Below are 12,500 nucleotides of genomic sequence, written 5' to 3'. Positions count from 1 at the left end.
CATTTAGGGTAGAGCAAAGCTGGGAGATTTGACTGGAACTTTGTTTAGTTTTAAACAGTTGAGTTTGGGCTTCCTCTAACCCAGATGGCTATGGGAAGATGTGTCTGGGATTTCCTCACATTTCAATCAGGATGTCTGTGTTCTGGTGTTTTGTCTGTTTGTGGTATATTGTTTATGTGGTTTGTGTAATGGCATTTATGTAGTTTGCGTGTTGTTATTTAATTTGTGCTGTGGTGTTTGTGATCCGTGTTGTGGTGTTTGTGTGCTGTGTTGTGGTTAGTGTGCTCCGTATTGTGGTGTTTGTGTGCTCCGTGTTGTGGAATTTGAAAGTTGTTTTGGTGTTTGTGTTTTGTTTATTTGATTTGTTGCTATGTCCACGTGGAATGAACAGCTAAAGATGCAAGTTTAAGCATTTAAAAAAAAATGTTTGCAGTGTCGAGCAGGCAGAAGCCCTGCTGGTATTCAACCTTGCATGCAGGACATGACAAGTAACAGGAAAAGTGAATGTTGGCTTATTAGCCTAGAGGTTTGTTCAAAAAGCTCTGTGCAGCAGAGCATTAACTGTACAATTAGCATTAGCAACACATTACTCTGTGATAACTGTAGGGTTGGTGGACTAGTATGATGAATAGCTGTTTATGCTAATGCTATGGGACTAAAGGCACTAGCGTTAGCGGTGAGTAGCGCGGCTAAAGTCAGTGTGTAAGATCAGTCCCACTGTGCAGTAAGAAAAGCCACCGGCTGGAGCTGGAGGAAGCCTGCATAGCTGAGAGGATTAGAATGCACAGGCATTATAAGGCCCTTACGAAGACCCTTCATAAAGGTATGTGTGTGTGTGTGTGTGTGTGTGTGTGTGTGTGTATGTATGTGGGGGTGTGGGTGTGAGTATGTCTGTGTGTGTGTATGTATGTGGGGGTGTGGGTGTGAGTATGTCTGTGTGTGTGTGTGTGTGTGTGTGTGTGTGTGTGTGTGTGTGGGTGTGTGTGTGTGTGTGGGGGGGGTATGTGTGTGTGTGTGTGTGTGTGTGGGTGTGAGTATGTCTGTGTGTGTATGTGGGGGTGTGTGGGTGGGTGTGTGGGTATGTGTGTGTGTATGTGTGTGTGTGTGTGTGTGTGTGTGTGTGTGTGTGTGTGTGTGTGTGTATGTCTGTGTGTGTGTGTGTGTGTGTGTGTGTGTGTGTGTGTGTGTATGTGGGTGTGTGTGTGTGGGGGGGGGGTATGTGTGTGTGTGTGTGTGTGTGTGGGTGTGAGTATGTCTGTGTGTGTATGTGGGTGTGTATGTGGGGGTGTGTGGGTGTGGGTGGGTGTGTGGGTATGTGTGTGTGTATGTGGGGGTGTGTGGGTGTGGGTGGGTGTGTGGGTATGTGTGTGTGTATGTGGGGGTGTTAGGTATTGGGTGTGACAACCCCCTGTAGAGAAGAAAAGTGGAGTCTCTGTTCCTCTCTCTCTCTCTCTCACACACACACCCACCGTCATGGCTAGCTGGCCATGAGCAATGCAGTCAGGTATGAAGTAAGCTTATAGAGAGAACCACAGAGATGTGTCGGTTTTCTCTCAGCTTCGCTCTCCACTCACACAGTTTCCTTTTGCTCTCCAGCTGTTTCTCTCAGAAATGTAATGCTTCCTTAACCTCCAACACCAACAAACACTCTCACACACACAGACATTTCTTCTTTGCGGTTCTAGGTCATTGTATTGTTATTAGGAGTCTTTGGTTGCTGTGTCTAATTATGCTGTGTCTACAGCATAAGGCAGTAACACGGTAACGTGTGCATAACACACCTTTTTTTTTTTCTCTGTTCAATGTTTTTCTTTTCTCACAAAAAGAATCTAAAAAAAGTGTGTGTGTTTGCGTGTGTTTGTGTGTGTGTGTTTTCCTGAGGGATACCTGTCCTCTGTGACGGAGCTTTTTAGACTCTCATGCTTTCTTGACTCGTTATTTTTTTATCACTGATCAATTATTTATATATAACATGATGTAACCCAAAAGCTAAACCATGATGTCATCTTCACAGTAGTTCGACAATGTGTGTGTGTGTGTGTGTGTGTGTGTGTGTGTGTGTGTGTGTGAGAGAATGTTTTGTGCATGTTTGTGTTACTAGATGTGTCTTATACAGAAAAAAAGCATATATCCTAATAAAAAAGCAATAAGACAGTAAAAAGCCAAATCCTGGTTTTGCTCATTTGTTTGTAATGAATCTGTAAGAAATTTGTTGCAGTGCTGTGCTCCTCAGTGCTGTGCTCCTCAGTGCTGTGCTCACTCCTCAGTGCTGTGCTCCTCAGTACTGTGCTCCTCACTGTTCAACCTGGACCTTTGTACACTGCATCACTTTACTTCATCTAAACCTGCATTTAAATCTGCATTTACCATGGCTAATGTGCCAGCAATCCTCATTAATATGCATGATATCTGTTACATATGAACTGAATGCTATGAATATTATATGTGCTCTACATGTATGATCATTAATATTGTCCATCCTATTAGCATTTGAAAGCAGAAAAAAAGAGGGGGGTGGTTTCTTCCTGTCTCTTTTGTTTTAGGCATTAATAAAAGAAAAATATTTTAACCGACAAAGTAAATAATCCTTTAATCAGGGTTTCATATGAGGTTGAAGTGTTTCTTTCTGTTATTGTATTTGTGCTGTGTGTGTGTGTGTGTGTGTGTGTGTGTGTGTGTGTGTGTGTGTGTGTGTGTGTGTGTGTTTGCACTGTAAGTTCTTTCTCTCTCCTTCGTGTGAGGAGTTCTGTTTGTTTTTCCCACATCTGTTTTTCCGGAGTGTTCTTTGTCCTTGTGTTTGCTAGATGCCCCCTCACATTTGGACTGTCTGCCAGACACACACACACACACATACACACACACACACACACACACTACACTCATGCACACACACACAAACAATACACACGCTACCGGTTGCCAAATTTGAGTGGTTGAGTTTTAAACATTTCACCCCTTTTCTATGGTCTCTTTAAAACATTCTCCTTTCTGGACTTTTAAAAGTCTACATTTAGCTTAACTACATTAAAATTTTTATATAGTATGTTGTAGATAATTGACAAGCTTTGATTTTAAAACAAAACTAGTTCGTGATCTATAAGGATACCCGTAAGCTGAATGTAATTGACTTTGTCTGTAACCTGTGTGTAGCTTTTGATTGCTCCTGTCTGTACATTGTGTGTTTTTGATTGTGTTTGTCTGTGAGCTGTGTGTAACAGTGCAGTTACTCTGCTGTGTGTGTATGTGTAACAGTGCAGTTACTCTGCTGTGTGTGTATGTGTAACAGTCCAGTGTTACTCTGCTGTGTGTGTGTGTAACAGCGCAGTGTTACTCTGCTGTGTGTGTGTGTGTGTGTGTGTGTAACAGTGCAGTGTTACTCTGCTGTGTGTGTGTGTGTGTAACAGCGCAGTGTTACTCTGCTGTGTGTGTGTGTGTGTGTGTGTGTGTAACAGCGCAGTGTTACTCTGCTGTGTGTGTGTAACAGCGCAGTGTTACTCTGCTGTGTGTGTGTAACAGCGCAGTGTTACTCTGCTGTGTGTGTGTGTAACAGCGAAGAGTTACTCTGCTGTGTGTGTGTGTGTAACAGTGAAGAGTTACTCTGTTGTGTGTGTGTGTGTGTGTAACAGTGAAGAGTTACTCTGCTGTGTGTGTGTGTGTGTAACAGTGAAGAGTTACTCTGCTGTGTGTGTGTGTGTAACAGTGAAGAGTTACTCTGCTGTGTGTGTGTGTGTGTAACAGTGAAGAGTTACTCTGCTGTGTGTGTGTGTAACAGTGAAGAGTTACTCTGCTGTGTGTGTGTGTGTGTAACAGTGAAGAGTTACTCTGCTGTGTGTGTGTGTGTAACAGTGAAGAGTTACTCTGCTGTGTGTGTGTGTGTGTGTGTAACAGTGAAGAGTTACTCTGCTGTGTGTGTGTGTGTGTAACAGTGAAGAGTTACTCTGCTGTGTGTGTGTGTGTGTAACAGTGAAGAGTTACTCTGGTGTGTGTGTGTTTGTAACAGTGAAGAGTTACTCTGCTGTGTGTGTGTTTGTAACAGTGAAGAGTTACTCTGCTGTGTGTGTGTTTGTAACAGTGAAGAGTTACTTTGCTGTGTGTGTGTTTGTAACAGTGAAGAGTTACTTTGCTGTGTGTGTGTTTGTAACAGTGAAGAGTTACTTTGCTGTGTGTGTGTAACAGTGAAGAGTTACTCTGCTGTGTGTGTGTGTAACAGCTAAGAGTTACTCTGCTGTGTGTGTGTGTAACAGCTAAGAGTTACTCTGCTGTGTGTGTGTGTGTGTGTGTAACAGCTAAGAGTTACTCTGCTGTGTGTGTGTAGCAGTACAGTGTTACACTGCTGTGTGTGTGTAGCAGTACAGTGTTACACTGCTGTGTGTGTGTAGCAGTACAGTGTTACACTGCTGTGTGTGTAACAGTGAAGTGTTACACTGCTGTGTGTGTGTGTAACAGTGAAGTGTTACACTGCTGTGTGTGTAGCAGTACAGTGTTACACTGCTGTGTGTGTAGCAGTACAGTGTTACACTGCTGTGTGTGTGTGTGTGTAGCAGTACAGTGTTACACTGCTGTGTGTGTAGCAGTACAGTGTTACACTGCTGTGTGTGTGTGTAACAGTGAAGTGTTACACTGCTGTGTGTGTGTGTGAGTAACTGAAGTGTTACACTGCTGTGTGTGTGTGTGAGTAACTGAAGTGTTACACTGCTGTGTGTGTGTGTGTGTAACAGTGCAGTGTTACACTGCTGTGTGTGTGTAACAGTAAAGTGTTACACTGCTGTGTGTGTGTAACAGTGCAGTGTTACACTGCTGTGTGTGTGTGTGAGTAACTGAAGTGTTACACTGCTGTGTGTGTGTGTGAGTAACTGAAGTGTTACACTGCTGTGTGTGTGTGTGTGTAACAGTGCAGTGTTACACTGCTGTGTGTGTGTAACAGTAAAGTGTTACACTGCTGTGTGTGTAACAGTGCAGTGTTACACTGCTGTGTGTGTGTAACAGTGCAGTGTTACACTGCTGTGTGTGTAACAGTGAAGTGTTACACTGCTGTGTGTGTAACAGTGCAGTGTTACACTGCTGTGTGTGTGTGTAACAGTGCAGTGTTACACTGCTGTGTGTGTGTGTAACAGTAAAGTGTTACACTGCTGTGTGTGTGTGTGTGTAACAGTGCAGTGTTACTCTGCTGTGTGTGTAACAGTGCAGTGTTACACTGCTGTGTGTGTGTGTAACAGTGAAGTGTTACACTGCTGTGTGTGTAACAGTGCAGTGTTACTCTGCTGTGTGTGTGTGTAACAGTGCAGTGTTACTCTGCTGTGTGTGTGTAACAGTGCAGTGTTACTCTGCTGTGTGTGTGTAACAGTGCAGTGTTACTCTGCTGTGTGTGTGTAACAGTGCAGTGTTACACTGCTGTGTGTGTGTAACAGTGCAGTGTTACACTGCTGTGTGTGTGTGTAACAGTGCAGTGTTACTCTGCTGTGTGTGTGTGTGTAACAGTGCAGTGTTACTCTGCTGTGTGTGTGTGTAACAGTGCAGTGTTACTCTGCTGTGTGTGTGTGTAACAGTGCAGTGTTACTCTGCTGTGTGTGTGTGTAACAGTGCAGTGTTACTCTGCTGTGTGTGTGTGTAACAGTGCAGTGATACTCTGCTGTGTGTGTGTGTGTGTAACAGTGCAGTGATACTCTGCTGTGTCTGTGTGTGTGTGTGTAACTGTGCAGTGTTACTCTGCTGTGTGTGTGTGTGTGTAACTGTGCAGTGTTACTCTGCTGTGTGTGTGTGTGTGTAACAGTGCAGTGATACTCTGCTGTGTCTGTGTGTGTGTGTGTAACTGTGCAGTGTTACTCTGCTGTGTGTGTGTGTGTGTGTAACTGTGCAGTGTTACTGCTGTGTGTGTGTGTAACTGTGCAGTGTTACTCTGCTGTGTGTGTGTGTAACTGTGCAGTGTTACTCTGCTGTGTGTGTGTGTAACTGTGCAGTGTTACTCTGCTGTGTGTGTGTAACAGTGCAGTGTTACTCTGCTGTGTGTGTGTAACAGTGCAGTGTTACTCTGCTGTGTGTGTGTAACAGTGCAGTGTTACTCTGCTGTGTGTGTGTAACAGTGCAGTGTTACTCTGCTGTGTGTGTGTAACAGTGCAGTGTTACTCTGCTGTGTGTGTGTGTAACAGTGCAGTGTTACTCTGCTGTGTGTGTGTAACAGTGCAGTGTTACACTGGTGTGTGTGTGTGTAACAGTGCAGTGTTACACTGGTGTGTGTGTAACAGTGCAGTGTTACACTGGTGTGTGTGTGTGTGTGTGTGTAACAGTGCAGTGTTACACTGCTGTGTGTGTGTAACAGTGCAGTGTTACTCTGCTGTGTGTGTGTGTAACAGTGCAGTGTTACTCTGCTGTGTGTGTGTGTGTGTGTGTGTAACAGTGCAGTGTTACTCTGCTGTGTGTGTGTGTGTGTGTAACAGTGCAGTGTTACTCTGCTGTGTGTGTGTGTGTGTGTGTAACAGTGCAGTGTTACTCTGCTGTGTGTGTGTGTAACAGTGCAGTGTTACTCTGCTGTGTGTGTGTGTAACAGTGCAGTGTTACTCTGCTGTGTGTGTGTGTAACAGTGCAGTGTTACTCTGCTGTGTGTGTGTGTAACAGTGCAGTGTTACTCTGCTCTGTGTGTGTGTAACAGTGCAGTGTTACTCTGCTCTGTGTGTGTGTGTAACAGTGCAGTGTTACTCTGCTCTGTGTGTGTGTGTAACAGTGCAGTGTTACTCTGCTCTGGGTGTGTGTTTAACTGTACCTCTCTTTTGCAGGCGACTGAACAGGAACAGTCTACAGGTTTTCCCAGAGCTGCTGTTTCTTGCCACAACCAAACTCTCCAGACTGTGAGTTTCCTCTCCTCTGTCCTCTGTCCTCTGTCCTCTCCTCTCCTCTGTGCAGCTTGTGATTGGTTCTGGATTTGACTCACTCCAAGGTGTAGAAGACTGTTTGTTTTTGTTGATATGGTGTAGTCTCATTAGAGAAGTGTGTATTGCTGTGGATGCCTTGCATTTACTGTTGTATATCAGAAGATGATCAGTGTGATGGTTAATATTCTCAGCTAGGATGCTAAATTGAAACTCAGAAAAATCAACACAGTCTAACAGCATCTTTGTTATACATATATGGTATTAAAATGCAACATATTTCACTATGTAGATCGCAGAAAGAAGCATTCAGCTTTGTGCGCGCGTGTGTGCGTGTGTGTGTGCGTGTGTGTGTGTGAGGGAGAGAGAGCTTGGACAGTGTTAAGAGCTTTACCAGTAAAAACAACATTCTGTGAGTTTGTGGGAGGCTGATTGAGGAAACGCGTGTGTGTGTGTGTGTGTGTGTGTGTGTGTGTGTGTGTGTGTGTGTGTGTGTGTGTGTGTGTGTGTGTGTGTGTGTGTGGTGCACACATTCTGAAAATGGTATTAGTATTAGTACTGGTATTAGTGTTCCAGGAGCACAGATATAGTCTTATAATAGTTTTATGGTACAATCTTATTAGTTATGACTGTCTTTGAGTTTGTGTGTGTGTGTGTATAAAGAGAGGGAGAGAGAGAGATTGGTGATAGTTCTGTTGTTAAAGATATTACTTGAAGAAATACATGACTCCAAAGATATCCACTCACCCACACATAGAACCCCCCCCCCCCCCACACACACACACACACACACACACACACTCTCTCACACACACACACACACACTCACACACACACTCTCTCACACACACACACACACACACACACACGCGGGAGAGCTTCGGGTCATTCCATTTCTCTCTTCGTATCTGTGCATGCATGCTTCAGTGCAGGATTCATTCCCAGTCCAGCTCCTCTCTGCTAATAGTGTCTCTTTCTTTCCTTCAGTCATTCTGTGCTGTGTCTAGTCTGGGTTGATGCTAATGCGGGTAGATGGTGTTGCGTGTTTGTGTGTGTTTTGGGGGTGCTGCTGGATTGTAAGGGGGGGAACCTTCTAGAAACTCCAGAATGCTTGTTTTGTTCATCATGCAGGGTGCCCCAGTGACCCTGGATTCTGCTGTACGTGTGTGTATATATGTGTGTGTGTGTGTGTGTGTGTGTGTGTGTGTGTGTGTGTGTGTGTGTGTGTGTGTGTGTGCGTGCGTGCGTGCACGTGGATATGAGTTATGGTTACACACATAATGCTGCTGCCACAGTAGCAGCAAAACTATTTCTTTCTTTTGTGTGTCGAGGGGCCGAGTTGGTTTGGAAACGTGTGAGTATCGCTGAGTGCAGGGAGCACGTTCACCCTGCACTACGCACACAGAGCAGCTCCGGTCACAGCTGTGACTGTTTGAAGAGCAGGAGATGGAGATACTAAAGCAAAAGGAGGCACTGCTCGGAGAGACTGGATAGCGTCTTCTCCTCACTCTATTAGGAGCTGTGTAAAACCCGGCGCTTAATAAATGCAGTGAATTAGAACAGCAATAAAGCAGGTCCTGGAGACAGAGGCAGTGTTAATGGTCTTAATGGTAAATATTGGTTGAGACCCAATTTTAATGAATTAATTTACATGTCTGTCTATATGCAGTGTATACTATAGTTTAGTAGCAACTAGAGATAGCTCTAGTTACTGTTGTGATGTGACATCATCCTCCCTCATGCTGTTCGTCTGTGTGTGTGGGTGTCGGTGTGTGAGTGTATATGTGTGTGTGTGTGTGTTAGCGTGCGCATTCTCTTGTATACAGATCCTGATTGCCATAATTGACTTGTGTGTGGAGTCTAATGTTGACCCTAAACAACATTTGATTCAATTTTTAAACAATTTTTAAACTATTTATGCTTAAAATATTAATCTGCGAATTGTTTATAATAGACAAAATGCACAAATCAGTTTGAAGACATTGGTCAGTGTGGTTATCTGTGTTGGTTCTAAAGGGTTTTTTGTTTACTTAAAGGTTTAGGTCAGGAAGTCCTTCACCACATCATAATTCCAGAGTGAAACCTGGAAAGAATTCTGACTTTCTCAATGTTTATACTGTTTGTTTTGTTTTACTGCTTTTATTGCATGTATTTGCATTTTTCCTGTTCTTTATTTTGTCTAAATAAAGTAAAATATAAGTATGCAAGTATGACAGTGGAATTATAGCACAGGATAAACTGCATGATTCAAAAGGATTACTGAGACATCATCAGTGCAGATACTACCTGCAGACTAATGTGCTGAAACAGATTAAGAATCAGATTAAGACTCAATAAGACTCAGTAATACTGTAATCCACGCACGATAATTCAATCCACAATCCACTATCTGTGTTTCATCTATAGTTTTATCCTCGGGACATTGCAGGGAGATTTTTCCTCAATACTGGTTCCTTTGGCTCATTAAGGGTTTCTGTAAAGCTGCTTGGTAGCAGCATCTGTTGTGAGAAAGCTTTGTACAAACATAATTGAATTGGAAAACTAAGTAAGCCCTAATAATGCACAGTAAAATGTGTAGGATTGAGATAACTATGGCTTAGCCCTTAGACAGTTGTTAAGATGAATCTACTCCTCTTGTGTTGTGAAACTACTCTAATTAGTTCACTAACTAACTAATCTTTCAGTGCACTAGATAACAGATAATCTTAGAATAGTTAGGTGTTTATTTGTGAACTTAATTTGTGCATGAAGAGAGTCACACCTCTCCAAAGAAGCAGGTGTGAAGGAGGTGCACTTTTGGGTTCAGTGTGGTGTTTGTGAGAGAATGGTGTTTGGGTTGGTGTTTGGCTGTGGAAACCGCTCAGGGAGCAAGTCTTAATCCCCACAACAAACGCTAGACAAGCTGAACTGTTTACCTCTAAGTCTGTGTGTGTGCGTGCGTGTGTCTGCGTGTGTGTGTGCATGTGTGTTTACTGAGCTCAGCGTTTCCTAGGTCACGGGGCTGTAGAGGGTCCTGCTTTTGTCTACAGAGTGGACGCTTAACCTCCGTCGTGTCGGCTCACAAGACACACACACACATAGCACACACACTCGCACACTTTTCCTAAGCCGTGTCTGTTCACACGAGTCGGTGGGAAAAGGTTTGGAATTAAAGGGAGAAAGCGAAGACGTGCTGCCTGTCTGTACAAGAGTAGCCTTATAAGGAGTGAGTGTGTGTGGTGGGTGTGTGTGCGCGCAAGCGTTTTAATTTCTTTCATAATCAGATTTTAATGAAGACAGTGTTTGTAGCCTGTTACCATAGTGACAGGTTGACCTACAGTTTGTGTGTGTGTGTGTGAGAGAGAGAGAGGGATATGCAAATCTTCTTTGAAGATCAAAAGGTCATGTAAGGAATTTAGAAGTGGGACCTAGCAGCAGCAGTGTGGAGGTGCAGAGCATCTCAGTGCAATGAAGCTCCAGCTCTGCAGAGGACATGGGCATGTGGGGACACGCGGAGATGGTTACTGGGCATGTGGGGACACGCGGAGATGGTTACTGGGCATGTGGGGACACGCGGAGATGGTTACTGGGCATGTGGGGACACGCGGAGATGGTTACTGGGCATGTGGGGACACGCGGAGATGGTTACTGGGCATGTGGGGACACGCGGAGATGGTTACTGGGCATGTGGGGACACGCGGAGATGGTTACTGGGCATGTGGGGACACGGAGACATGAAGGTCACGGAGACAGTGGGACGTTGTTGCCCTGCTTCTGCGTGTCGAAGCTCCGGCCGAGACTCGGAACTGAAGTGTGTTTTCTCACTAGAGCACGGCAGGTCACTGAACCCACCCCCGGCTCCGGGCTCCAGTGAGGGACTGGCTGGAGCTGGAGACAGCACAGCCAGGCCGGCTCAGCTGGCCGCCGGGAAACCGCTGCATTCTGGGCCCATATGTCACACCAAGCTATTAAAAATCTCTCGATCACCAAAATCTCTCTCTGTGTAGCTGTCTGGCGATCAGGCTTGCCAGCTCTATTTCAGTCCTCTGTATGAGTAATGCCAATCCAGGTCAAACATTTCAGGAAATTAAATTAAATTATAAGGCTGTAGGCTGTGAACACACACACACACACACACACACACGCACGCACACAGACACACACACACACACACACACACAAACCTGAGTGGTGTGTTAGAGTCTGAGACAGAGTGTCTCCTGTCCAGGCACTGGGCCAGATATAATACTGAGGGAAAACACCTGTGCGTGTGTGCGTGTGCGCGCGCGCGTCTTTGAGCGAAAGAGAGAGTGCGATAGAGTGCATGTGCGTTTGTGTGTGCGCCTCTGCTGGTACGTGTGGATTGTATTGCTATATTTGTGATGGGTAATGAGACTGAGCCCATTTGTGTCAAACAGAATCTGCAGCCGTAACCTAGCAACCAGACTAGCTTCTTCGTGCTCTTTAATTTCACCTTTCCAATATCACAGCAACCAGAGAACATTATTGCCAGGGTTACCGATCACATCACTACAGTTGCCAATGAAAGCACGTGCATTTAGTTACAGTGTTAGTATATTATATCAGTATAAGTGAGTGTATGAAGTCAGTAACTCTGTAGAGTAGACTTCATCTTGGCTCTTGGTCCATCTGGAGGTACATTCTGTGTGAGTGCAATCGCTCTGAAGTGGAGGCCATTTTGGCTCTGGCCAGTTGCGCAGTAGACAGTAGGTGGAATAGCCAGCATTCTTCCGCACTGCTGTCATTTAAACCAAACATCTTAACTAAAATGGTCCTCCTTCCCTCTCTCTCTCTCTCTCTCTCTCTCTCTCTCTCTCTCTTTCTGTCTCTCTCGCTCACTCACTCACACACCCAAACACCCCCCCCCACACACACACACACTTTCTTTCTCTCTTTCGGTCTCTCCTCTAATCTAATCAGTGTGAGTAATAGGAGTTTTGATAGAACAGATGTGCATTTAGTGGAAAATCATCAATTCTCAGAAAACACGAAGTCCCCCGCACACACGTACACATACACACTTGCAGATACACACATGTATACATGGACGCTTATGGACACACACCCTCAGGGGGTCTGGGAGGTTGCAGGTGAGTGCAGATCCTGTGAAATGAATGAAATACCAATGAATGACCAGGGGAGGGAGAGAGGGAGGGAGAGAGAGAGAGAAAGAAAAGTCTGCTTCAGATCTGTGTGTGTGTGTGTGTGTGTGTGTGTGTGTGTGTGTGTAATTTAATAATAGCAGGTTCAGGTGCAGCTCTGTCATCATTTAATGACTGTTTCCTCATCTCTGTGGCAACGTTATGTCTGTCCATATGGTTTCCTGTTGAATGCATTGTTTCTAAGCATGACTGACAGCTCTGTGATTCCATAAAATAGGAGTGAACACACACACACACACACACACACACACACACACACACACAGACTGTGAGTGTATTCTCTGAAGTGGAGGCCATTTTGGCTCTGGCCTCTATGGCTATGTACGTGACAAATAAACTGTGAACTTTGAACACACGCGCGCACACACAACCTTCTGAATCACAAAAAGAGTGGAATTACGACAGTGTTCATCTTCGTATTTTTCACAGGAGCTTTAGACGAGACACTTTAGACTCTTCAGCGGCGTGTGTGTGT

At 44.7% G+C, this 12,500-nt stretch overlaps 1 protein-coding gene across 4 annotated transcripts in view; it reads left to right on the top strand.

The window, feature by feature from the left end:
- slit2 (slit homolog 2 (Drosophila)) overlaps window positions 1-12,500 on the top strand; it is a 76,609-nt gene that overhangs the window by 7,917 nt on the left and 56,192 nt on the right. For all 4 annotated transcript variants that reach the window (XM_027025311.2, XM_027025309.2, XM_027025310.2 and 1 more), the window contains exon 4: window positions 6,771-6,842. In XM_027025311.2, the coding sequence (XP_026881112.2) occupies window positions 6,771-6,842 (72 nt within the window). The remainder of the gene's footprint in view (window positions 1-6,770; window positions 6,843-12,500) is intronic.

The sequence above is a fragment of the Electrophorus electricus genome, chromosome 9 (assembly GCF_013358815.1).
Source record: "Electrophorus electricus isolate fEleEle1 chromosome 9, fEleEle1.pri, whole genome shotgun sequence".
Classification (NCBI taxonomy): domain Eukaryota; kingdom Metazoa; phylum Chordata; class Actinopteri; order Gymnotiformes; family Gymnotidae; genus Electrophorus; species Electrophorus electricus.
Note: the sequence above shows the minus strand (reverse complement) of the source record. Positions and strands in the feature narration are given on the sequence as shown.